A 27,168-nucleotide genomic window follows, 5' to 3' on the forward strand; every position below is an offset into this window, starting at 1 on the left:
ATCTCTTCTCTTCCCTCACTCAAAAAAAGGTGACACACGAATAAGGTAGAGTCACAACTTCATTTATTTACAAGCACAGGATGAGCCCCTGATCCCCAAAGACAGACAAACCGGCCACAACCGGCAAGAGAGGAAGGACTTGGGGAGAGGGAACACAGGTTGGGGAACATACCCCACATTAAATAGCTATATACACATCAGTTCCCATAGTACTGTACAGAGCAGCGGCTGACCCCACCCCCACAGGGCATGGAAAGGGGTGGGGAGAGGAGGCCAAGAGGGCAGCCAAATTAGAGTTACCCCCTGGTGAAGTGCAATAGCAGCAGCAAGGTCCTGGGGGTGCAAAAGGGAGGAAAACTCCCAGGGCTGCCTACCCCTACCCTGCCCTGGAATGTTTGAGGGACAGGAATGGCCCCTTAGGAAAGGATGGACGAAGGAAAGAGCTATAACCGTTTTCCAGAACTTGGGGTAAGGATACTTTATCTCCCACTCCACCCCAAGCACAGGCAGCCCTCAGAAGGGACCAAACAGCCAGCAGTGGTCCACCCACCCTTCCAATCTTGTTTGTCTCTGAGGGCCCAGTTCCTTCCCATTTCTTTCCCCTATAGAAGAGGAGGGCAACAGCCTGGCTCCTCTTAGGGAAGCCGAGGGGACATTCCCATTCCCCTCTGTAGTGTCACTGTCCCTGCTTGAGAGGGGCCAGGCACAGTTAGTGGGTCATCTTGGGGCTCAAGAATAGTTCTGGACAGGGTGGCTGACCTTCATACAGGCCCAGTAGAGAGCCCGGCCCAGACAGAGCACAGCCAGCAGGATGACAAATGCCCAAGCTGCATAGATACCCCCATACTGTTGGGCATGCTTCCATGTGCCAAACTAGGAGAGGAATATGGAAGAAAAAAGAAAAGGAATCAGTGCCACAGTACCAATATGTCAGTCCGCCACCTGATAAAACACTGGATCCAAGCTAGTTTCAGTTACACTCCGAGCCCCACCCCCATCTACAGGCAATTACAGCAGAAATGAGACAAAACTCTTCAGGGATATTCAACCCCCATCTACCTCATGGTAATAGTTATTACCCACTGGGCGTGTAGCTCTCCACTCACTCTAAATCTCAGGAAGTTCCCAATCTTACTTAAAACAAAGTTATACATGGCAGCTAGGTGTTACAGTGGATAGAGTAATTGGCCCTGGAGTCAGGAGGACCTGAGTTCAAATCCCAGCTTCAGACACTTAGTAGCTGTCTGACCCTAGGCAAGTCACTTAACCCAGACTGCCTCCAAAAAAAAAAAAAGACAAAATTACATCAGCTTGCAATTTGAAAGTTGTTCCTATCACTTGCCATTTCATTTGTCCTCTTCTGTGGAGAGAAAACCTTTTAACCATTCAATCCTAAAAACTATTCATCAATCCTCTATCAGCCTTTTTTTGGTCAGATAAACCCCAGGTTTGTTTTTTTTTTAACTACTCTTATGACATCTTTGATTCTAGTGGTGAACTTGGAGAGTATAAAACAGGTAGATGAAAAGTAAAGGGTCAGAGGAGAAAGAGTTGGTTACTCACTGCTAAGCCTGTGGCAGTAACAGCCAATAGTAGCCCAAGTAGGAAACAGCAAATGCATCTCTTCCTGGGATATCTTCGCCCAATGGATGAGCTATGAAGGGATAAGCAAGCCTTTCATGACTTTGTAATCCTTATACAGTCCTCATCCCCCACCTCCTCCCTCTGATAACTAAGTTTATAATATCAATTCCAATTCACTTACACTTTCTTGCAGTGGGGGCAACGTGCCAAGGTTCGACCTGTAAACTCTGTCCACTATAGAGAACATGGGACAAGGGGTCAATTTGTGGTAAAGGCAGAAATAAAAAAGCTCTGTAAAGTCAATTCTTTGAGGGATCCCCATGGAAAAATACAAGGATTGAATAAGGGAAAGGACAAAAAAGGGCAAAGGTGGTGATTTCAATAACTGACCTTTCCCACCCTCTACACATTCACATTACTCACAGGAATATATTCTCATAAATGTCTACGAGCCCTTTCCCAGCCTGTCCCATCCTTCCTCACCAGAAAGGTATTCTTGCAATGGCCGCAGTTGACGCTGACACCTACAGGCTGTGGTTCTGGACTCAGAGGCCCTGGGTGTACTGGACCCAGGTTGATGATTCTTTTACTATTGATGGGGGAGGAAAGAAGGATACCTTAGGACCCTTCAAATCCCAAGAACTGTTCCCTTCCCTCTTCATAGATCACCTGGACAGTATCTACATGCTTCCTCCTCCACAGAAGATCCTCTGCCTCACTATCCTTAACTGACACACCTTGATAAAAAAAGAAAATGGCCTAGGCCTCAGATCACCAAATCTATACTCTTACATATAACCCATTAGACCCAGAAGGCCTCATCTTGCCCCCAAACCTTTTATTTAAGGATCCAAGGAAGCCGGCTGGTTAGGTAAAACAGAATCATCCTGGAGAAAGAGTTCTTCATTGTCCACATTCTGAACTTCCTCTTGCAGAATTTTGCAGTTCTACCAGCAAGCCCTTCCCCAGTCTCCTTCTATCCCCATATATTCCTTCACTCTTAAATTCCCTACAACTTCTTTAGTTTCCATCCCTCCTCATTTGGCTTTTCTAGTCCTCTGCTCTCACCAGGTAGGCCGAGGGCAGGCAATCCGCTGGGAAGTCACTTTGCAGATGAGGAGGCAGTTACAGGGGCATCGAACATACTTCTTCCCAGGTGGAGCATTCTTGATTGGCTAAGGAATAATAGGGAGGTGAGCACCAAAAGCCCTGAATTCAGTCCCTTCCAAACATACCTTTTGAGGAGGGCTCAAGAGTAATAATCCAGGAGGCTGGTAAGGATCCTGATTAGAAAGAAAAGAAGGTACACTGGGGAGAATGGAAAAGAACCATGGGAAGCACGGATGAACTTAGATATAGATGCAGAAACCAAGGGGAAACCTGAGATGGATACAAAGTAGAACAACTGTGGGACTTACTCTAGGTGGTGTTGGGAGGGAAGAGAGGAAGGACAGATGTCTGGACTTGTGTAATTCCTGGGATTTATATACAAGAATCAGGAAAAATTTCGGGGTCTACAACTGGACAACTAAAAAATCCTGGATAATGAAACTCACTGTAGCTTCGTTGCAGTCACCACACTTAACAACATGTTGGTGCATCTTGCCTTCCACATTGATAGGAGAATTGCAGACTCGGCATGTGATCATAGGGGCACTGCCACTGTCTGGACTGGTCAGGGGGGAGTATGGTGGTGGGTCCTCCCCGGGCAACACAGCCGGGTGACCCTCCTGGAATGGAGGGAATGCTGTGGAAGCACAGTCAGAGTGGGTCACCCATGATCATCCACATGTCACCCCACATGTCCTGCCCTATTTACCCTGACCAGGGTAAGCCTCAACCTCCCTCAGGCACCAGTCATTGCCCTCATTCCAAAGGACCCGCCCATTTCTGCCCAAGGCTCCGCCTCTTGCTAAGACAGCGAGCCCCACCTCCTTTCCTTTCCCTCAGGTCCGACGGGAGGGTCACAGCCCCGCACCTTCGGTCCTGGCCCCGCCCTCGCTAGTTCCCGGTTCTCGGTCCAAATATTAGAGCGGGGCCCAGCCTCACCCTGAGGCGGGGCATGTTTCCCGGATCCGTACGGCGGCGCGGAGGGAACCAGGCCTCCTCCGGCGCCGGCCCCGCCCCCGCCGGGCCCCACCAGCCCGTTGCCGCTGGCGCCGCTGTCGTTGGGCTCGGAGAGCAGCGGAGAGCGCTCTCCGTCCGTCGCCATGGCCGCTGCCGCCCGCTCCGGTTCGGGACCCGGCTCCTTCCGCCGATGTTGCCGCCGCCGCCGCCACCGGGTCCCCAAAGCGCCTGCGCCCCACTCGCCCAGCCCTCAAGCCCCCACCCCGCTTCCCTCCCAGGTGGACGCCCCTTTCCGTCCCGCCGCTGCACGTGATGGTGAAATTAGCAAGTTCACCAGGATCTCATTGGTACAGACGGACCTTTTCCCTCGTCCCATGACAGCCACTGTCCCCGCTCATTGGTGTCCGTTCGCTGACAGCCGCTACCACGTGATCTGGAAAGCCTTGCAGAAGTTTCACGTGACTAGAGAACCATCTGGCCATTGGTGCCACCGGCCATCACGCTACCGCCGGGCCAGGGGGAGGTGTCCGACTGGTTTCGCCCCAACCCTCGTCACGTGTCCAAGAAAGTCGCCTTCTGATTAGTTGATTTGCTCAGCTCCCAGAGCACGTGACCTTGATTTTCCCTTGTTTGCCTAAGCCTTTTAACCTCGTGATGAGATCTCTTGTCTTTCGCTTCCTTCCCTGCGGAGGTATTCACTTCCTAGAACATAATGTCGTTCTCTCATTGGCTGCTGGTCTCAAACTCGTAGCCTCATTGGTTGGGGTTTAGCGCCCTAATTCGGGGCAACAGGGCGTGGCCAGAAAGAGCCTGGGAGCTGGGTGTGAAGTGGAGTTCCCTTAGCTGCAGCTATCGTAGTTATTAGGTAGAGCCAAGACGCTTTTGACATTTGGCTCTGGTGTTTGTGCGCTTCCCAGGGCACTCTACTAAGATTGCCCAGCACTTTAAAAATGGATTTTGAGGCTATTTTCATCCATGTTGAGTTACTCACCTAGGTCACATAAAGACTGTGGCCAGAGGAAAATTTTAACCTAGACCCTCTGGACTGCATATCTAGCCATCTTTCCTATCATTTGGATCGTATGCCTTTGAGAGAAGAGACCTTTCTTATCTAAACTTTTAATTCTCCCTGCCCACTCTACTCACATGGTACACTCCCACCTCACCTCCTTTATAAATCCTTAATTTTCTTTAACGCTCAACTTAAAACACTTTCTACATGAAGCCTTTCTTGATCGTCCATTCTGATAGTGACCAATAAGTTTTGCTTATATTGTGTATGCAAAAGTGCTTTGTAAATTTTAAAGGGCAGTATAAGCGTTGCTATTATTATCATTATTACTTATTTCTCAGGTTGGATTGTAAATGGGAGAGCTGGGACTACTTTACTTTTTGTGGTTGTGCGGAGCTGTGCAAAATGACTGGCCCCGATAGTGAGAGCTTAGTAAATTGATTGTGTGCTTTGCACAATTAAGTGATTAATAAAAGTTTTATGAATTACAATTTTTTTGTCATCTGTACAAACAACCAAAAGACCCATTGAGTGCCATTAAGAAAGGCCAAATGTTTATCCTGGTATAGAAGGGGGAGGGGGGGAAATTATTCTGACTGAGGAGAGCAGTAGAGTGGTGAAAAGAAACTGCTGACTCTGGAGACTGAGTTGGATTCAAATCCTTCCTTTTTCACTATGTGACCTTGAGTAAGTAATCTCCCTCAGCCTCAGTTTTATCATATGTAAAATGAAGGTATTGAACTAGATGAACTCTTATGTTCTCTTTCAGCTATAGATCTAAGTTCAGGGAGGAGTTCATGGAAAAGTGAGTTGGACTTTGACCTGGACTTTTAAAGCATAGAGTTTCAACAGCTAGAAATCATTCTTAGGATTAGAGTTGAAAAGGATTTTATAGATCATCTCATTCAAATTCCTACTGTTTTATCCCGGAAGAAATAGACCTAGAAGGTGAGAGGACTTGCTCAAGGTCACACAGTAATTAGCAAAGGAGATCCCAAATTCAGATCTTTCCACGAAATTCTTTGTTCTTTCTGCTATAGTGTTACCTCTAGGCATAGGCTGCAGTGCTGGTCCTAGGGTAGAGGGAAGACAAGGAATTGTAGTTGGGGCCTGGGGGAGGGTGGTGGTGGTAATGATAGGAAATGTGGGAATATTTTCTGGGTTTAAGTGTTGTGAGTGCCTCAGGAACCATATTAAAGAGGGCCTAAGAAGTTTGAAGCAGTTTTGTGAAATGTTTTCCAATTCAAAGCTGCATTGGAAACTCACTTAAAACTGATTTTTAAAAAATTTAGGAGGAAATGAGATTCTACAGATTGAGATTTTTTAAGATCAAATAATCACTTAGAGCCCTGAATCCACAGGCCCTAGGGTCAGTAACCCTCACCCCCACCTCCCTTCGCCTTACAGGCTGATTTATATCCTGTTAACCTTCAAATCATATTCTTGAAGTTGCCTGGGGTGCTCATTTAAAGGAATTAAATCAGTTGAAGTTAGACTTGCTCTATCTCCCCAGTTTTCTTGTTTCTAGCTGAACCTTTTAGATTTGGGTTGTACTCCTGGAAAGTGCATTCTTCTAAGTGGTCTTGGTTTAGGCTCAGGTTAAGTAATATAGTGAGTAGAAGGTCTCTTGTAGGTAGCAGTAGCAAGAAATTCATAATCAGAAAACCTGGATTCACATTTTGGCTCTATTGTATCCTATTTGTGAGTCATCAGGCAAGTTACTGTTCATCTCCTTGGGCCTGAGCTTAACAGATTTGAGTCTGTTAAATAGAGGGTTGGACATAGAGATCTGTAGACCCTTTAGAGCTCTAAATCCTTTAGTTTTACAGAAAGTCTTGAATATGTGAATCTAATCTTGCAGAAAGGTTAATCAATGGATAAGATAGAAAGGATCGCAGAGATCACGTAGCCCAACCCCTTTATTTTAGAGATGAGAAAATTTGAGCCTCAGTTATTTTCAGTGCCTCACCTTAATTAGATGGCCCTCCAATACATTTCCTGTAGGCTAGACCAGTGGTGTCAAACTCAAAATTAAAGTTTTAAAATGTAATATTATTGTTGAGGTCAGATTTGGGAGAGCAGTTCGGGTGTGAAAGAAGTCACTTAGACTTCTCTTTTAGCCATTGGGAGCTTTATTAGGTGAAAGCACATGGACCTTTCATTGTAGCCATGGGGTTGAGTAAAAGGTACTGATATTTGGGAGGACCAGGCTTACGCAGACAGAAAGCTATACAGCTTATAGATTTTTAGGATCTTATGATGGTTGAAGATTAAGGACAGGAAAATTTTTACGGTTTTATGGTTGGTAAAGTTTAAGGATAAGGGTAAGGGGGACACAAGTGAGATTAAGGACAGGGAGAACACAGTATAAGGGAGACAACAGCAATTCTTTTGGTACAAGTTGAGGAGAAGTTTTATGGTATTTCAAGATAAGGGAAAAGGACTTTAGGATGCTCTTAAATTACAGGATGAGTTACAGAATGAGCTACTTCCTCAGGAGGGGCCTCACAAAGTACTGGAAAAGCAACCCTTAATATTCTTTTTAACCTTTAGGGTACTGTTTATATCCACATCATTATCAATGTTTTATTATATTTTTATTTATTTTGTTAAATATTTCCCAATTACATTTTAATCTGGTTCAGATTATGTCATCTGACACCTCTGGGGTAGACTAAACGCAGGCAATAATCACTTGCCCAGTAATCAAATAACTCTGAGGTTCAAGGTTTCCTAGTTTTTTAAATTCTTCTTTTAAACTTCTTGAAAACAAGTAGGTAGGGAAGACATACAGAGGCAATCTAGGCCCTGGAACAACATGAATGTCTTTGCTAGATTTCTGCTCAATTGTTTTCCTGATTTTTTTCTTTGTTGGTTTCCCAACCTCAGATCTCTTCTCTATAATTACCTATGGTCCTGGGTCCCCCACCCCCTTCAATATAAAATCCTATGTTAGACTTTTAAAGCTTTTCAATAACCTGGTCTCTTCCTGCCTTTCCAGTCTTCTTACATCTTATTTCCCTTCACATATTCCTTGCTGTTCCTAGCACACACTGATACTCCATTTCCTGACTTCCAGTGTTTTCACTGGTTGTTTGCCATGCTTGGAACACTCTCCCTCTTTGTCTCCACTTCCTGGCTTCCTTCAAATTTCAACTAAAGTCCTACTTTCCTCAAGAAGCCATTCCCAGATCTTCTTAATCTTTGTGCCTTCCCTTTGAGACTACCCCCAATTTATCCTGTCTATATCTTGTTTATGTGTAGTCTTTGGCATAGGTTATTTCTTCTGATTGGTGGGGAAAACCAAGAATGGAAACTCCTAGAGGAAAAGAACTGTTACACTTTTGTCTTTGTGTCACCAGCAATTTGCATGAAACCTGACGAGAGGCACCGAACAAATGCTAGTAGATTGATTGAGATTTATTGATTTAATGGCCTCTTTTGGCTGAAAATGCTTAAAGAGGAATTGAAGGGAGGAAAGACTGAAAATATAGATTGGGCTGCTGAGTTAATGATTTTGTGCTAAAGGTCATAAGGAGCCACTGAAGATTTTGAGTAGAGGAGGGTCATGGTTAGACCTGACCTTTAAGGAAATTATTTTGGCAGCATTGTGAGGAGTGGATTGGAAAAGGAAATGAATGGAAACACAAAGGCCAGTTAGGAGACTATCCAAAGACCACTTAGAAAATACTCTGGGATCTGGCAGAAGCAGCTAGATGGCATAGTAGATAGGGCACTGGTCCTAAAGTCAGGATGATCTGAGTTCAAATGCAGCCTCAGACACTTCCTAGCTAGATCCTAACTGAATAAGTGACTTAAACTGTGCCGAAGTTTGTTCAACTGTGAAATGGGACTAACATTAGCACCCACCTTCCAGGGTTGTTGTGAGGAACAAATGAAACAAAATTTGTAGGGTATTTAGTATGGTGCCTACCACATAGTAGAAGCTGAATAAATGCTTTTTCTCTCCCCTGGCAGCAATATCATCAGCATTTATGATTTGTGTTATAGACTCGAGGTGGACCTTATAACAAGTTCCTTTTGGTACTTGAGTATCATAGACCCTCGTTGGATCATTCAAAGATTAAAAAAAGAGAAAGAAACAGGCTCTGGTCTCAAGAAATCTTCATTCTTCTAGGGGGACGTTTATTTAGCACCCACTAATACTCAGTGAATGGGTAATCAACTCAAATCTTCTTCCAGCCAGAGAAAAAGTTTGTTAAGAGGTAAATCATATAGGACAGACTCTTAAGGAATCCGAACATTAGTAATGACCTTAGGGATGAGCGGGCATGAGACAGTCTCAGCCTTCTGGGCATGAGAAAATCTTAGCATTTGAATGGGGGTCAGGGTGGATCTTATATACACTAAAGTAATTTTGGGTGGCTAGAGGAGGGGGCTGGGAAAAGGGTCTAAATGAGAATTCCGATTGGAAGGTCTGAGAGATTGAATAGACAATGGGAATACATAATGAAGCGAACTGGAAAGTAGAAGTTTGAAAGGCACCAGAATAATATCAAAAGGGAGGGTCAGGGCTTTCAAAGGGAGATAAGGAGAGTCGATAAGGAATCTAAAAGTTTAAGGGTCTTCGGGGGTCTGTAAACAAATGGGAGCCAAATTCCTTTTGGCGAAAAGGGGCAAAGGTCTCGGCTTCTGAAACTGAATGATACCCCATCACTATTATCTTGAAAGAATTCACTGGGACAGTTCTCCAAGTTAAAGAAAGAAATTTATTGGGGTGATGCACCCAAATGAGCCCGCGCCCTGTGAGGTAGAGTCCCGGTGGGCTCTCTACTCCCCGTGGGAGGCAGAGCATAGGCAGCAGGCCCTGTTCCCCTAAGCGAGTAAAGCACCCCTGCTTCCTGTAGGAGGCAAAGGCAGTTATTGGGGTTAGGTGTCCAATAAAGGGAAAGGGGACAAGAGAATGGGAGGAGTAAACATGGCTGGGATATCAGGTAGTCCAGAGGTGCCTTTATCATACAGATTAGCAAAGAGAATAGGAAAGGAGAAGGGAAGAGTTGTTCTGGAATTGAGGGTGATTTGTGAAAGCACATAGGTAAGTCCACATTGGGGGGCCTTCAACGCATAGTCTTTTTTGATCACTTTTTTGGCTGGTCACCCTGCATCTTATCTCAATCTCAAATCTTGCATCCTGCTTGCTCCATCTGCCTCAAACACTCTTTTCTACCTCTTCACCTGAGCTTCGGGAGTTCTCTGCTTTTCTGTAATTTCTGCCCTAGGAGAGGTACGTTTCAGGTTGGGGCTAGACTTGGGAAGGAACCAAGCCCCTCAGTGCCTGCTGAAGGGTGAGACCTTCTTGGGAATGCCTCTATCTCCCTCACAATTTATTTGCCTTTTCCTTTGGAGCCTTTGCCTTCCAAAGCTGGTTACATTTTTTCCCCTGGAGTGGAATATGAGTATTTGTATGAGGGAGCTGAGGATGGGGTCAGCTTGGAGCCAAGGTGTACTGAATGACTGTAGAACACCGTCACTGCTTCACTATTTGCCCAGAAGCAAGAGACTAGGGGTCAATGGTTCTGAAGGTACCTCCCTTGCTTCTGAGGGAGTCCAGATTCCAACAGCTTGGCAAAAAGGAGCGCTAGAGTAGGAGTCCGGATAACCAGGTTCTAGTCCCTCTTTCCCACTCAAACCAGGGTCTCTGTTTCTCCTGTAAAATAAGTGCATTAGACAAGTTTCGTTCCAACAGCAGCTCTCGTCTTTGACTATGATTTGTGGGCTCCGTGATCTGACTTCATGGCAGCTCAGCCTCAATTTGAGTAAGAGGCGAATGAGCCTTCCTGTTGGGCGAGCCATTTCCTCCTTGTGGGGCCTCAGTTTCTTCCTCTGTAAAACTGAATTGGACTAAATGATCCCTAGAGTCCCTCCCAGCTCCAGGATGAGGTACATTGATTTGGGGGATGAGGAGACAGGCCCTCTTTCAACTCCTTCCCCCAAATAACCTAATTTCTATAGCTGTAAGGGCCTCAGAGGCCTTCTAGTCTAACCTCACTTTACAATTGTAGAAAGTGAGGCCCAGAGTGGGGAAAAGACTTGTCCAAGATCACACAGTCAATGTGTCAAAGTAGGATTTGACTCCAGATTAAATGCCCTTTTTATAATGTAATACCTGCTCACTATAAAAGTTGACACTCCATTTCTGCTCCATTCCCCAGGAGTTAGCCTTCTTCCTTTTTTTTTTTCTTTTTAGGCAATTGGGGTTAAGTGACTTGCCCAGGGTCACATAGCTAGTAAGTGTCAAGTGTTTTGGTCTGAGGCTGGATTTGAATTCAGTTCCTCCTGACTTCAGAGCCAGTGCTCTATCCACTGTGCCACCTAGCTGCCCCAGAAATCAGCCTTCTTGGATGTCAAGTGTGAAGAAATAACTAATCATTCTTGAGACTGTTTCATTTTGTCTTTGTATCTACAAAGCCTAGTGTAGTGACTGACAGATAGTTGGTGCTTAGTAGGGCAGCTTGGTGAAGCAGTGGCTAGAGCCCAAGGTATATACTCAAAAAGTTGGGTTCAAATCCAGTCCTAGGCACTTACTAACTGGGCAAGTCACTTAACCTCAGTTTCCATATCAGTAAAATAGAAATTAAAATGAAGATAATAACAGCACACACATCCCAGGGTTATTACAAGGAACAAATAAAATAATAATTGTAAAGTGCTTAGCACAGTGCCTAGCACATAGTAAGTGCTATATGTTATTATTAATGTTTTGTGATTGATTGATAACTAGATGCTAAGATTCCTTTAAATAGGAAGCCACCAAAAGCTCTAGTAAATTCCTTTTCACTGTCTCCTCCCACAGGATTGTAGCCCCTCCTTCTTCAAATGAGGGTACTTCTTTACTTAGGTCAAGTTTCCAGTGTTATAATCCCAACTCAGGTATAAAAATTACTAAGGACCTCAGTCCAAATTGGACTAATCAGGAGTTCTCTTTGTTCTCTTAACTAGGTGCAATGGGCAGGTCTCTTTATGGAGAGATTCTGTTGACTCTTCAAATTGATTAGATGATTTCTTCCATAAATATGTGTTAAGTGGTACATTACAATGGAACCTAGATCAATGGGAAGCAGAGATTACTTTTGACTGATTTAGCAGGGAAGGTTTTCTGAAAGAGATGGGGTTCAATTGGTGATCAGTTTCAACAACTAAATGAATTAGCAAGCATTTACTGAATATCTTAGAAGTGCCTTGTGTTGGAAATCTGCCATTGAGGAATTTATATTCCTTTTCAGACAAGCCAGAAATATGTGAACAGTTTAAAAAAAAACCCAAAATGCAGGTTTTATTAATACAAGATTACAATAAGAGATTCTGCAAAACACCGTATGATACAGAAAATAAATGATTAGGGCATTGAGAGTAATAGGATGGGAAAAGTTAGTTGTAAATAAGGTTTTCCATAGAGGACATGGGATTTGACTCAATTTCAAGGATGGGGGAGCATTTGAATTAGCTGGAAAGGACCTTCTAGGCAGGGAGACTGTGAGCAAATGCATGAAAACCAGAAATTGTAAGAAGTGTCCTTGTATCAATCTGACCCAGTTTATGATAAATATGCCCTAAAATGAACAGTGCTGTATTAAGGACCTTCTATGTGTCTAGCAGTTTCAGCATTTGGCATCTGTACCATTGAAGTGTGGTTACAAAGATCACCCTCTTCATCATCTGGACTAGTGTTCTGAAGAAGAGAGAAAATAGATTAAATTCAGTTGTGTCAAACTCAAATGGAAATAGATCCTTGAAGGCTACATAATGACTTAGAAAACCACAAATTAGCATTATGTTGTATTTTTATTTATTTTGTTAAACATTTCCCAATTATATTTTAATCTGCTTCTGGTGGCACTCAGGAGTTTCCCTGGCATTTTGTGACCTGGCTAGATAATCTAAAAGGTCCCGTCCAACTCTAGCATTCTAGGATTCCATTCCATTCAATTCAATATATATTTGAAGGTTGCCTATTAAGTGTAAAGTGTTGTAATGGGCACTGGAGATAACAAATACAATGCAGCAGTCTCTCCCTCTAGGAGTATATAATCTACTTGTAGTTGTCGGTCCTGTTCAGCTCAGGACTGAGTCAAACAGGGTTAAGTGACTTGTCCAGAGTCACACAGGTAATAAGTATCTGAGGCTAAATTTGAATTCAGGTCTTCCTGACTCCAGGCCCAGTGCTCTACCCACTGCACCACCTACCTGCCCTTATATGTTCCCCGATTTTGCAATTCAGGGTCCCACAAGAGTGGGGAGGAGTAGGCGAAAGAGGGCGGATGGGGGTGCAGTGAAGAATGATAGGGCCAGACTTTGATATTTTTGGTAAAGCAATGGAGGATGAGGAGGAGAATGAATAGAGGTATGTATCGTGGGAAGCATATAAGGAAAGCACACTTTCCTGATCCATGAGGAAGTAGCTATGATGTTTCCTACATATCCTTCTTCCTGCTTCTATTACATTCATTCCAGACACATGGATTACTTCCTTTTTAATTAAGACTTTGCTATCACCAAATCCCACCTGCTGTCATTTCTTGTCTTCTCGAGCATGAGAAAGTAAGAATAACATATTCAATGTCCATTCCTAATTCCTTTCCTCCCAGTGCCCCTGTCAGGGGTAGGGAACCTGCAGCCTAGAGGCCACATGTGGCCCTCTAGGTCCTCAAGTGCGGCCCTTTGTCTGAATCCAAACTTCACAGAACAAGTCCCCTTAGTAAAAGGATTTCTTCTGTAAAACTTGGACACAGTCAAAAGGCCGCACCCAAGGACCTAGAAGGTCACATGTGGCCTTGAGGCTGTTGGTTCCCCATCCCTGCCTAGATCCTGAATGTGAATGCAATTGTGCACATGTGTATCAAGTGAGGGGATCAAAATGCAGCAGCTGCAGAACTAACATCTCATACCATGGCACTGTAGCAGGCAGGAGAACTTTCCAACCTTAGGGAGCTGTTTTTGCACTGAGACTTTGCCTCATTTAGATTTGATACTTCATGGCCCACCCCATGTACCAGATCTGTACCCGGTTATCTACTGGGGGGACAGCCGGTCTGGGGAGATATTTCAGTGTGGTTCCCTGGAGTTTAACCTTTGAGACTCAGGCTATTAGGGACATCCTCCACCCTTCATCCCCTTCCCCTCATGCAGGTTATGGCTTAGTCAGGGATCCAGAACTCTGAAGAGAGCAATGGAGGTGATACATAGGATAGGAAATGTACCCAGTACAGGTCATGGATAGGTGAGGCAAGATTTAAAAGGAGGAGAATCTTGATGTCCAGGGAAAGTAGGATGTAAAGTGACATTCCAGGTGAAGGGTTGTTGTTGTTTGTCCTTTGTTCTCGAAGAGAGGATCATGACATCTGGAAGGCAATGCCGGGACTTGCAAGCGAATTGGATTTAAGTGAGGGAGGGCTGTGCAAAGTCACAACCCTCACTTTCTCTTCTGGAGCCATCTTAGTCCTGTGGCAAGACATAGGGGATGGAGGAATTCCCTCTCTAGAACCTGTAATCTGAAGAACCCTGGGGGCTCACTTCTAGCTCTGTTGATGATTCATAAGGCTAAAAGCCATGGTCTCTGAGGACTCTTCACCCTGATTTTGAAATACTGGACCACTAAGACCCTGTTCCTCTCTCTGTCACTGTTTGTTCCTTTTCGGTCTTGTTAATGGAGGGGTGGCAATGTGTGGTGCAGACTGTTCCTTAAGAGGAAGAAGAAAGGGTTGTAAAAAGGTAATAAGGCATAATTACCCTAATGAGAGTGATTGTTTGGTTCCTGAATTCTGGCCAGAAGCAAGAGACTTCCCAGGGAAGTGATTTCTAACTACTTTTTTTTTTTAGGAGTCTGGGTGATGAAGTGAATGGAGATGTCCCTAATGTCTTTAAAATGACTTTTTCAGTATTCTATTTCTGCCAACACGCTAGGCCAAATGTCTCCACTGAAGGAGGCAGAGACTGATATAAGCTAAACAGTGTGAGGAATGTGACTAGATAAAGAAATTAGGCTATGGAAAAATAGAGATATGATCTGACACAATCCTAGTCAGGGACTAGCATAAAGATAGGAATAGACTAAAGAAAAAAGAATATAAATGAGATAAGGGTATGAACAAATTGAAGACAGGAAGGTGAACAGGCTAAGGATGGGTATGGAGACTGAAGGGATAGAAACAGGGTTGTAAGCAGTGGTGCCAGCAATGGTATAGGGCAAAAGTACAATTTTGGGTTCAGGAAGGAGAAACACTATTCTTCGTGAGGAAAAAACAAGGGGTATAGGCATGAGGCTGAGGTTCAATGGGCTAATCAACTGAGACAAAAGCAAAGTCCTTATTCTCAAATGCTTAATAATTTAATGGGAGACACCACTATGTAAGTTCAAGATACACACAATGTACATGAAAGATAATCTCTGAGAGAAGGCACTATAAAGGGGATGGGGGATAGGAGATGGGGAGGGGAGGGAATGAATTGGTGTGAGGAGAGATTAGAGGCTAGAGGTAGGTAGTCCTCTTTTAGGGGTGGCAGGACAATCAACGAGTAGCTAAACAGGTGTAAGAGATCAGAGCATGGATAACACTTTTACTTTCAATTAAGGAACTTTAACCCTGGGGCATGCCCCTCTCTATGGAATTAAGAATCAGAACCAAGGCCCAAAATTTCATATTTTAGAATTCAGGGGTGGGGAACCTGCGCCCTCAAGATCACATGTGGCCTTCTAGGTCCTTGGGTACAGACTTTTGACTGATTCCAAGTTTTACAGAACAAAACCTTTTATTAGGGGGATTTGTTCTGTGAAGTTTGGACTCATTCAAAGGGCCACACTTGAGGACCTAGAGGGCCACATGTGGCCTTGAGGCTGTAGGTTCCCCACCCCTGAAAATTTAAGATATTTCCTTCTTTCCATTCACACATGCTTCTCACCATCACATGTTTTACATGTTTCATGTTTTGGTAAAGAACTCAGACATCCTGGCTTCTAGACCTCTCTCTGTTTTCCTGATTTCCTGATTTCACCCTTCATAGGCCAGATATGGATCTCAGGTGTCTCAAGCCCTACATCCTCAGTCTCTCCCACCCCCACAACCTCTTATGCACCTTTCTTTCTTTCTTTCTTTTTTTTTTGGTGTACCCTTTATGCATCTTGTTGTAGTTGCACAGTATTGTGTGGGATAATCTGCTTTGTGGGATTTTTTTTTTCCTTTGCTATCTCACCTAGAATTGTTCTTGCTCATTCTCAGTCTCCTTTGCTGGATCTTTATCCAGGTCAAACCTACTAACCACTAACTATGGGTGTCCCCTAAGGCTCCATCTTGGGCCCTTTTTGACTTTCCCACTATACTCTCTCACTTGGTGATCTCAGCTCCCACGGATTTAATTATTATGTCTATGAAGGTAATTCCCAAGTCAATATATCCAACCCTAGTCTCTCTCCTGAGCTCCAGTCCTGCATTGCCAAATGCTTTTTGCACATCTCAAACTCCACATTCCCAAAGTAAGACTCAGTATCTTCACCCTCACACACTTCCCTCTTCCCAATTTTCCTATGATTGTCAAGGGCACTGCCGTTCTCTCAGTCACCCAGGCTGGGATTACTTGTGCTCATCCCATGTATTCAATCTGTTGTTGCCTTGTCTTTTCTACCTTCACAAACTCTCTCTTATATACCCCCTTCTTTTCATTCATTCAGTCACTATCTGAGTACAGGGCCTCATCTCCTCACCAATACTACTGCAACAGCCTTCTGAGATACCTCTTTGTCTGTAATCTCACTCCACTTCATGCCCTCCCTCCCCCCATCCCCCCATCCATATTCTAGTGCCTGCTGTCTGAGATTATCTTTCATTTACATTGTGTATATCTTGAATATATGTAGAAGTGTCTCCCATTACATTATGAATCGTTTGAGAGTGAGGACTTTGTTTTTGTTTAAGTTGCTTAGCCTAGTGTTTAGCAGCTAGTAAGCACTTAATAAATACTTGTGGACCACTCTCACAGGGCTAATTATGATTTAGAGGTGGAAGGGACCTATGAAGCTATTTAATGCAATCCTCCCTTTTGTTTTACAAATGAAGGAATTTAGGTGCATCCAGTGAAAATTACTTGCCCTGAGTCACTCAGGTAAATCAGTGACAGAAGATGGGTAGTTTGTGATATTCCAGAAGGGCTGAATGTGGTCTGGGAGTCGAAGCTGAACTCTGATCACAGATCACATAGGGAATCTTGGCCTCTCCTGTGTGCCAACCAGTCAAAGACCACCTACCTAGGCCCAGTTCTCTTTTAACCTTCAAATCTCATAGAAATGAATTCTTGATAGGACTATAAACTTTCTCCACTCAGATTACGGTGGTGGAGGGTGGGAAGGGGAAGTGGTCTGCCAGATTTCATGCCCCCGAGGCAAAAAAAGGGAAGTATGGTCTATATCTCTTTAATCATCTCCCGGGACAGTTAATTCATTTATTATTCCTTTCAGAGTCTCCTCCCTCTTTCCTCCCTCCCCTCCCAAACAAACACACATTCCATGTTATACTGGGCTTAGTGATTGAATCAAGCTTGGTCTCCAAGGAGACAGGCTAGTTCTTGCGTTTGCAACTGCCATTGGCTGGGGACCTTACTGGCTGGGGCATAAAGCCAAGAGCGAGTGAATATGTGCAAGTGCTTCCTGACTGGGGCATTCGGTGCTCAGCACAGCCAAGCAGAGCGGAGAGGAGTAGAACAAGGCAGAGAGGAGGCGAATACCACGACCGAGCCATGGAGGATGAGTGAGTCAGGCCTAAAGACCCTCAGGGAGACAGGGGAGGAGAAATAGACGTCAGGGAGACTTGGGAGGCTGGGTGAAAGTGATCTAGGAAGCCTAGGAGCATAGAGGGTGCATGGCGAGAACCGAGGCCTAGCACTGTGGGGCTCTCTGCTCCCGCCTCTCTCTCCAGGATGGGGAGGTGGGGGTGGGGACATGTGAGTGTTGAGATCGAACTCTGAGATGGGGCAGGGAGACAAAGTGCAGGCATTGAGATGAAGGAAGTTTAAATTTGGGGACAGTCCCTATTCAAATTAGGAGTCTGATCACCATTCAGAACGGTGTAGTTACCTGCTCCAACCCTGTACCCAGGCACATCTATCCACACACCCTTCCCACCATCATGACCTTGTCTGTTCTGAGATCAGGAGATCACATCTCTGGGAAAGGAATAAGTGCTGGGGCATTCACTATGTTCAAAGACTAGCATCATTGTTCCCTTGTTAGAGGCTCCAGGCTTCTTCTCTCTATCTGATTTTGATTTATCCCTGGGAATGGACCAATAGCTGGAGAGGTTTTATGGAGGGTGGAGGACCTCTCTGTATTTGAGAGTCTAGGGGCCCTCTGGCAGAAGTAGGGAGGCTGGGACTACCGGTGGATGGGACAGACTGAGGGGTACAGGGGTACAGGTGGGGAGTGGGCAGCAGAGTCACGTTTTTCCGGCTTTTCTCCCGCTCCACTTAATTTGAATATCTATACTTCTTTCCTTCCCTTGAGACTTCTTAGCAGGATGGCTTTGTCTTGGAGAAGAAAATGACAGGTTGGGCTTTGGGGTCCAGAGTTCTTGCCAAGTGACTCTGGTGATGAATAGAGAGCAGGGAATGAAGGCTGGATTTGGTTTGAGGATGTCTAGTCCATATCCTAGCTCTGATAATTTCTTGTTACCATTGAGACTCTGGGTTCAAGTCATTTAGTTTCTCTGGACCTCAGTTTCCTCAATTTAAAATTTAAGGTTTTTTCTAGCCCTGAATTTATGATACTGTCATTCAGCCAGAGGCTTTTGAGAAAGAGACTTTTGGGTGTGGTGGTTTATTCAAAACCCTCCACCCTTTTCTTCCTTACTTCTCTTCTGAGGTATAGATCTTTCTTTTTCTTTTTTTCTCCTTTCCTGATTGCCTCTTCCTGTACCACTCCATGACTTCTGACTTCAGGGCTTCAGCAATGCTATTGACCCCTCCTACCCTTCCTGCCCATTCCTTACCTTCTGCAAGGAAGGCTATTGGAATCAGGAATCCTTTGCTCCAGTTTCCTGGGTTCTATTTTTGAGGCAAATAATCCTCTGGAGACGGTTGTTGCTGCTAGAACAATAGTCCCTCTTTTCTTTTTCACTCCTGCACCTTCTAACCTGGCCTGGAGAGAAGCTGAGAGGGAGAAAGAACTTGGAACTGAGAGACTGAAGGCTCCTAAATTGCTACTGCCTTCAGGTTAGTCCCTAAAACTATAGAGAAGACTCAAGGTTGCCTCTTTGCTGAGGGGTCATAGGATCCTAAATTTAGAGCTGGCAGGGACTTCAGAGGCTATCTCCCCATTTTGCAAAATAGGAAACTGAGGCCCAGAGAAGTTAAGTGTCTTGATTGGGAATTTCTTTTTCTTTTCTTTTTTTTTCAGTGGTAGTGGGCAGTATTTCTTAAAGTTAACTTTAGCTAAAAGGGGCTCCTATTCCAGGGAGGAGTGCAAATCTAGCTTCTTGGTGATTTTAAGGAAAGCAAAGGAGAAAGAATTGGTGGACACATAAGTGAATTAAAAAAATCTGTTTACTGCTTTGAAAAACACTTTCATGTAAATTTACCCTCGACAAGCTTCTGCCTGAATTATGGCAGATTGTATTACAACTCTTTGAAGTGAAGAAAAGGGCAGATAGGTGGCCCAGTGGATAGAGCAATGAGCTTGGAGTCAGGAAGATTCATTCTTCATGAGCTCAAATCTGACCTCAGACACTTCCTAGTTGTGTGACCCTGAGCAAGTCACTTAACTCTGTTTCCCTCAGTTTCCTCATCTGTCAAATGAGCTGGAGAAGGAAATGGCAGACCATCCCAGTATCTCTGCCAAGAGAACACCAAATGGGGTCACAGAGGTTTGGACAGACACAACTGAAAAATGACAACAACAATTGAGAAAAATGAGACAGAATTTGGGTGATTTGCTGAAGATCACTACATCTAGGAGCCACAACCCTTGGCCTGGGGCTCTTAACCTCTGTGTACTCTAAATCACTGTAACCTCTCTGAGTCACTTGACAAACGCTCTGATTTCCAATGCCGAAACTCTCAGTTCCTTCCCCAAGATAAAAGCTATCTTGCTCTGGAGCCTCAAAGGAAGAGGAGGCATAAGCATTCTGAGTAACTGGAGGGGAGAGGAGCGGAGGAGATGTCACTCTGTTGCCCATCCCTCCCTACCCCCCATCTCCTCATTACCCATCTGTTAATGAATAGTTTTCATTGATTACTTGATTCTGGGGATATTAGCCTTTCCCTTCTTTAGTTTTGGTTGCCTCTTTCAGTTTATTTAATGAATCTTTTCTCTTTCCTAGATTCAAGTATGAGGATTATAAGAAAACTGCTGAGTGGCTTTTATCCCATACTAAATATCGACCTGAAATTGCAGTGATCTGTGGTTCTGGTTTGGGGGGGTTGGCGGATAAATTGACCTCACTCCAGGCCTTTGACTACAATGAGATACCCAACTTCCCTCGAAGCACAGGTACTCACAGGGATGATGTTGGCAGATTTGGGGAGCAGAGAACTTGGTCTTGGAACCTAGGTGGGATGTGGAGAAAGGCCTATGGAAAAAAAATGTTTTCATAACTAGAGGCAAATCCTTGTAGTCCCAGGATTTGCCCCAGTATTAAAAAGCTATTGTCTTCTAGTAGAAAAAGGCATCAAGAGGTGAGAAAAACCCATCAAAATTAGGAGAGACCATTGCTAGGTTTTCAGGGTGGTTTGATAGAACTCAGTTCCCAGGTGTCAGAAAACATTTCCACCAAGGTACATACAGGATATGTGAATGTCTTTCATTTATGAAAGCATACAAACAGATAAATGCAAACACGGGCAACACATGTATGTACAACACCAGAATCTGACTGGCCATCTGACTTGGGCAGTGTACTGTAGATGTTTGGTAACTAGGAGACTTCCAGTAATATGGAGTCTCTCTCATGTTGTCTTTCTGGGAAATGAGAATGAGCTCATTCTGGTCTTCAGTTGTCTAGCTGTCAAGATTGCCTGGCAAGAAGTTGGAGGTGCAGAGAATTATAATTAGTAGGATAAAGAAGTGTAGGGTGTTTTTGGTTTTTATTAATTTCTTAGATTCCTATCTCCTTTCTCCCTTTGAGAATCCAAGGCCTTAATTAAGGAACATTTTCTAAACTCTTTAAAGTAAGAGGAGTCCAGAGAAACGGTGGGAAAGGAAACAACAGATATTCAGGAAGGCATGGAAAAAGTGCCCTACAACCAATATAGACAGAAGGCCCAATTCCCTAAGAGACAATGAAGTTGGCTCCCATATACTCTCATAATACTCTGTTTGTGAGGGATCGTAACAATCATCATCAAATACAGATATTTCAGCACACCAGGAAGGTCATGAAAGGGAATTAGAAAATGAGTTTATATGCAATTTTTAAAAAAATATATGCTAAATTTAACAAATTAGTAACAAAATTGCCCTTATGTCTCCTTCTGTATTTTTTTTCTCTGAATTAAAAAAAAAGTTTATTGATGCTTTTTTCCCTCCATGTCTACCATTACCCTAACCTACCTTTCCTTCAATCCCCACTTCCAAGTAGAAGCTCTACACTCCTGCTTCTGATTCTCTTTTTGAGTGCACCCCATCTCCTAAGCCATTTATTAATTCTGGAGAGGTTAGGTTAGCCACTCTTTTTGGAAATGACAATTAAGAGACTGATTAATAATAGTTATTATACGAGGTAGTACCAGAAAACTAGCCCTTTGGCCTATTTTCCTTTTACTAATAGGCCATCCTCTGTCCTTTCTTAATCTATCCTCATTTGTCCCTTTCTAGGCCCCTGAGGCTTCTTGGTTGGGAGACTAGGCAGCTGGGTAGCTGAGGACCAATATAATTCCATTCTCAGATTCCAGAGAGAAAACACCAGAGACATTTCTTTTTTCTATTATGGAGTCTTATCCTGGAAGAGGTGAAGCAGGTAGATCATATTTTCATTTTCCCTGGGGGTGTCCATAGACCCCGAAGAACCATTCAGTTCCTGTCCCTTCAGAGGCCCAGAAAATGAGAAACACCTCCTGCTGAATTATTTTGGTTCCCTTTTCCTTTTCCCATGCAGCACCAGGACACGCAGGGCAGTTGGTATTTGGATACTTACATGGCAAGTGCTGTGTGATGATGAAGGGCCGATTCCACCCCTATGAAGGCTACCCACTCTGGAAGGTGAGTCTGATGCCTAGACATAGATGGGTAACTCCTATCAGAAAGGGGTGAGAGATTTTAGTCATTAGTACTAACCTCATGAGTCAACCATTCACCTTTCCCTTCCTTTCTAGATATTATCCAATACCTGTTTCCTTAGCCAGGTAATCATCAGAGTCTCTGGCCCGTTACTTTCGCTATGAGAGATTTGTGGCATGTAAATATTGACACGATGAGGATCTGGGCATTTGAGAGACCAGATAGGCAAGAGGACTGAGGGTACTAGGGAGGCTTTGTACCTTTCTATCTGGATTTTAGGGGGTGGCTGGAGAAGAATGTATCGAAAGCTGAAGGAGAATAATATGGCAAGGTGATAACATGATTAGACTTGACTTCCTATGTGTGGTCCTCCCATGACAGCATAGTTATCTCTTCTTGATGCCAGTTCCCTCCATATTTGGCATAGCAAAGAACCTTGGACTTGGAGTCAAGGACTGGTTTCAATTTTAGCTGTGCTACTCCCTGTGTGATCTTGGGTGAATCACTTAACCTCCCCCTTCGGGGCTGGACAAAATTTATCTTTAAGGTTTTTTCTAGCCATTCCTTTCCTCTTTCTCCCCATCTCTTTCTTGCACTATCTTGTACTTCGGGGCTTTTGTGGAATTCCTGGGTGCCTGACATTTGTCCTTTTGACTCCTTAGGTAACATTCCCTGTGAGGGTTTTCCGACTTATGGATGTGCATACCTTAATTGTCACCAATGCTGCTGGTGGGCTGAACCCTGAATATAAAGTTGGGGATGTTATGCTGATCCGAGATCATATCAACTTGGCAGGCCTCAGTGGCCGAAATCCACTCAGAGGCCCCAATGATGACAGGTATATGGACTTTATTCATAGAGGATGGAGCTAAAATTGATTCTCTGCACTTAGTGGTCAGAGGAGGGTTTCCTCTATCTTAGATGAGTCAACAATTCTCATTCTTTGCTTCAGGTTTGGAGAAAGGTTTCCTCCCATGTCTAATGCCTACGACAGGATTTTGAGACAGATGGCCCATCAGATATGGAAGGAAATGGAACAGGAAAGACCACTGCAGGAAGGAACCTATGTTATGGTGGGAGGCCCCAACTTTGAAACCATTGCAGAGTGTCAGTTTCTGCAGAAACTAGGGGCTGATGCTGTTGGTAAGAAGGGGAGCCCTGGCAGAATTATGGTTTAGAGGCCTAAGGAGGAGATGGGAATTTACAATCCTGAAGGGTTTAAAGGGGAGTAGATCAAACTGAAAGGATTAAATTTAGATTAGTTATTAACTTAGATGAACGGTTTTTAGGGAAATAGCACAGTATCTCTTAAACGTTTTCTATTCAACTGAATTTTGAATGTTAAAGTCAGTGCTAATGATTTACTACTGGTTTAATTAATATCTGCTCTTCTGGCCATTACGGGTCAACCATTTTATACCAAAAATTCCAAACTCCAAAGAAGAAGAGCTCTTTTTTTTTTTTTTGGCGAGGCAATTAGGGTTAAGTGACTTGCCCAGCTAGTGAGTGTCAAGTATCTAGTCTATCAAGTCTGAGACCAGATTTGTACTCAAGTCCTCCTGACTCCAGGGCCAGCGCTCTATCCATTGTGCCACTTAGCTGCCCTTCTCCCCCAGCTCGCTTTTTTCTAAGGGAATCCTAAATCCTAAGACAAATCCATTGAGACAGTCCCTTAATTTCAAAGGGCTTTGCCAGGTAGTTTGGTTGTTCTAATATTTCTCCACTCCACTATGACCTGTCCTGGAGAATACTAGAAGATGGGCTTGAGCTGATTAGCACAGGTCTGAGGTGGATGACATGATGGCCATTCTAAAGGCAGTCTTGACATCAGTTTCCTTTCTTTCCTCATCAGGGATGAGTACAGTGCCAGAGGTGATAGTGGCCAGGCATTGTGGCATTCGAGTTTTTGGATTCTCCCTCATTACGAACAAATCGATACTGGATTATGAAAGCCTGGAGACGGCCAATCATGAAGAGGTATTGGTGGCTGGGACCTTGGCTGCGAAGAAGTTGGAGCAACTTGTCTGTACTCTTGTGGAAAACATGCAGCCACCTTCTGAGAAGACTTTTTGACCCACCGGGCTGCCTGGCCTCTCCTTTCCCTGCTGCCTACTTTGTATTCCCAACAGTGTCCAGCTTTGCCTCCTTGTTTGAGCCATTTAGCTTTCTGCCTGAGGTTGGTAGAGATGTGAGAAACATTGGTATTCCACCTCCTTGGAATAACTACTTATCCTTTCAGGCCCTTCCTAATGGCACCTAATTCTCTTTTATTCCATTGGTCCCTTCCCACCATGGAAAGCTGGATCATTGCATTTTAACTCCTACTCACAGCCAACATCCCAACATCCTTCATTCCACCTCCAATAGACTTGTCTATGAATTAAGTCCACTTTACCTTAAAGCTGTTGCTAATATTTTGAGAAGACTACTTGTACATTCCCTGAGGCCTCACCATACCATCCTATGACTTCTGAGGCTCTTTGTGGCCAAGACCAGTGTGTATTACAAATTTAGTACTATATAGGAATAAAAAGACAGTTAGACAGAAATGTTTCTGCCTTTTTGTGCTGAACACTTGACTGGATGGGGAACAACAGTTTAGGCTGTAAGAATGTTAGGTGTTGTCAAAGAGATAAATAAAAGAGAAGTTTCTACTGTCAAAGGGCATTTGGTGTGGTAGGGGGATATGGGATATAAATGCACAATAGAATATAGAACAACATTTTTAGAGCCAGGAAAGAATTTGGAGTTCACTCAATATAATCCCTCATTTTATAAATGAGGAAACAGAAGGAAGAATTCAAAGTCACATATAGCCAGTTAGCATTCCAGCTATGGAAACCTGCAAGAACACATATAGAAAGGTGGGAAAAAATTCAAGGGCCAGTGAATTATCTCCTTTCTTAGGGTTCCTCAAGGAGAATTGTATGAATAAGGCTAATAAATCTTAAATGCTTGGCTAAGGAATCTGGGTTCCCGTCTGGAAAAAAAATGAGAAACTATTAATTTTCAGCAAGAGAGAGATATGAGCAGAGTAGTATGCCTGGTACATTAGGAAGCTGATTAATAGCTCTCCAGATTAGGACAGAGAGAAACAAGTTTAGAGGTCAGTTTAAAAGCTTGGACTGAAGTGCAACAGGCATGAGCTTAGCTGGTGACAGTATTGATACATTCAAGGGATGGCAGAGGTAGAATCCCTAAAACTTGACAACTGATGTGGAAGGTTTGGGGAGTCAAATGATCCCCGAGATTCCAGCCTTGGGAAAGTTGGAAAATAATGGTGCTATTAGGTAGAAATTAGAAAGAATGATGAATTTTATGGGAACCTAGCTCTTAATATGTTTTGATTCTCAGCACTGACAACCTTAGATTTGGTCTATAATGTCTACATGGACCTGTACACTAAACAGATAGATAGAAGTATAGACCTAGACCTCAGGAGAGGTCAGAACAGGAGATAAGATTTTTGAATCATTGGCATAGGGGTCAATAGTCCTGGGAGTATATAAAACCAAGAAAGGGAGGTACAGGGGGTGAGGCTGGGGCAAGGAAGAGTTTACATTTAAGGGGTGGGAGGAGAATGAGGACAGTGGTCAAAGGGGTCAGATTTTGCATAAAAGGCAAGGAAGGATGAGGACAAAAGTTCCAGAGTTTGACAATTAGGTAGGTCAGTGGTAACTTTAGAGAACAGTTTCACAAGAATGTGAGTAGTAGCCATCAGACTATAGGGGGCTGAGCAAACAAGTGGTCAGGAAGTAGCTAAACAATGCACTTACCTTCTGATTTTATTCAACAAAGGAATTAGGCTCTCCTACAAGTATGGCATTTGTGGCTATGCATAAAACAAAGGAAGTAGTTTTCTGTTTCCCAGATAGCCAAAATATTCTACTAGGGCAAAATTGTGAGACCAATTTGGCACCCTTCTGCTTTTAAGCTGAGTTTTCCCTCACTCTTGATGGCCCTTGTCTCCAAGGCAACTACTGCTCTCCTAATACCTTATGGCAGGCTAGAACCTCTCCTCTGGTGCCTCCGGTTCCTAGACAGTACTTTATGCTCTGACCTCTTTCTATAAAAATATGCTTTTCCAGCTAGATATTAACCAGAGGAAATGGTTTTATTTCAGTATCAAGATGTCTCTTTGGCTTTCTTGCTTAACTGTGCCCAATTTGTGTTGTCACTCTTCATGGTACCACCATCTTACCACCAAAACAGTTGCTTCATACAATTTGCCGTTAGCATCTGCTTTTTCTCTCTGCCAGAACAGATAAGTTCTGATTTGAGACTACCTTCTGCATCTCTCTTCTAGATAAGCACCCCAACTATAATTTCTTTATATTAATTGGAGAAAAGATTCAACTTTAGGATACCTGTTAGGGTGGGTGAAATTAAATCAAGAGTTGGATTATGTCTATGGGCTCTCTTTCCTCTTCTGCATTTCTGAATACCATGGCTTGGCTCTGATAGAACTAAATGAGTTGGAACCATGCAACTTGAGAATTAAGGACCCAAGAGTGTCTAGTGGCTTTTTCAGGACCAAACATAGATAGCTTAATTATTAGCAAGTGTGTAGAAAGTAATAGTGTGCCATAGGAGTTACAGTATTTGATGGGAAGATGATTAAGCAGAGGCTCACTGGTATCCTAACTACAAAGCTCAGATAGAGGAGGACATGCACTCTACTGGAAGTGTGTTGAGCTTTTTATGCGATAGAGTAGCTACCCAACTTCATTTTCACTTGAAAGAAATTGAGTCATTTTGTGGTGTCCCAGCAATGCAAGCGGCCACCAAGAAGGTAGGGAAAGTAAAAATTAACCTTGGGAGAGACTTATAGCCAAACTCCACACCTTTACTCTCACTATTCCCTGTGCTTGGAGTGTTCTGGGAAACAATTCTCTCCTCTTCCTTCCTTTCACCTTGAAGGCTTACTATATATATATATATATTTAAGGCTTACTACTTTTCTAAAAATGTGACTTCTTTCAGAAAGCCTTATTAAAACTCCAATAAGAAATGATCTTTCTTTCCTTGGCTCTTGAATAGCTCTTTGTACTTGTCTTAATGTTTTTATATATTCTATTTTGCACTATAATTCTGGATATTTATCAAATTGTCAATATGTATATTTTGTATTTCCCTATGAGAATAATAACTATGCCTTAAGTGCATTTTTATCTCCTTTAATCACCTAATTTAATAAATATTTAATAAATGGTCCACGAATGAGTGAATCTTAGCTGTAAGTAACTCATACTTGTAATAGTGCTTCATGAGACTTTACAAAGTTTTTTTT

General features: G+C 43.5%; 2 protein-coding genes across 2 annotated transcripts; one reads left to right on the plus strand and one right to left on the minus strand.

The window, feature by feature from the left end:
- Positions 1 to 41: 41 nt before the first annotated feature.
- PIP4P1 (phosphatidylinositol-4,5-bisphosphate 4-phosphatase 1) lies at positions 42 to 3,811 on the minus strand. The gene is made up of 7 exons (XM_027842987.1): positions 3,634 to 3,811; positions 3,141 to 3,331; positions 2,653 to 2,759; positions 2,068 to 2,173; positions 1,766 to 1,818; positions 1,564 to 1,654; positions 42 to 873 (listed from the first exon to the last, which is right to left on the minus strand). The coding sequence occupies exons 1-7, from the start codon at positions 3,794 to 3,796 to the stop codon at positions 730 to 732; spliced, it is 855 nt and encodes a 284-aa protein (XP_027698788.1). The 5' UTR covers positions 3,797 to 3,811; the 3' UTR covers positions 42 to 729.
- Positions 3,812 to 17,299: 13,488 nt separating this feature from the next.
- On the plus strand, positions 17,300 to 26,892 carry PNP (purine nucleoside phosphorylase). The gene is made up of 6 exons (XM_027843121.1): positions 17,300 to 17,418; positions 19,984 to 20,153; positions 21,757 to 21,860; positions 22,541 to 22,716; positions 22,831 to 23,021; positions 23,731 to 26,892. Exons 1-6 carry the CDS (start codon positions 17,408 to 17,410, stop codon positions 23,949 to 23,951), a joined length of 873 nt encoding a protein of 290 aa, XP_027698922.1. The 5' UTR covers positions 17,300 to 17,407; the 3' UTR covers positions 23,952 to 26,892.
- Positions 26,893 to 27,168: the final 276 nt, after the last annotated feature.

This window comes from Vombatus ursinus, unplaced genomic scaffold (assembly GCF_900497805.2).
Source record: "Vombatus ursinus unplaced genomic scaffold, bare-nosed wombat genome assembly UNPS02014894.1, whole genome shotgun sequence".
Taxonomy (NCBI): Eukaryota; Metazoa; Chordata; class Mammalia; order Diprotodontia; family Vombatidae; genus Vombatus; species Vombatus ursinus.

Excerpts from the sequence above, each read along its gene's own strand:
- PIP4P1 (XM_027842987.1), bottom strand. The coding sequence starts at position 3,796 with ATGGCGACGGACGGAGAGCGCTCTCCGCTGCTCTCCGAGCCCAACGAC. Across the intron at positions 2,760-3,140 it reads GTGACTGCAACGAAGCTACA|CCAATCAAGAATGCTCCACC; the intron begins GTGAGTTTCATT and ends ATTATTCCTTAG. Across the intron at positions 1,819-2,067 it reads ATTGCAAGAATACCTTTCTG|TGGACAGAGTTTACAGGTCG; the intron begins GTGAGGAAGGAT and ends TGTTCTCTATAG.
- PNP (XM_027843121.1), top strand. Across the intron at positions 21,861-22,540 it reads AAGGCTACCCACTCTGGAAG|GTAACATTCCCTGTGAGGGT; the intron begins GTGAGTCTGATG and ends TTGACTCCTTAG. Across the intron at positions 22,717-22,830 it reads AGAGGCCCCAATGATGACAG|GTTTGGAGAAAGGTTTCCTC; the intron begins GTATATGGACTT and ends TCTTTGCTTCAG.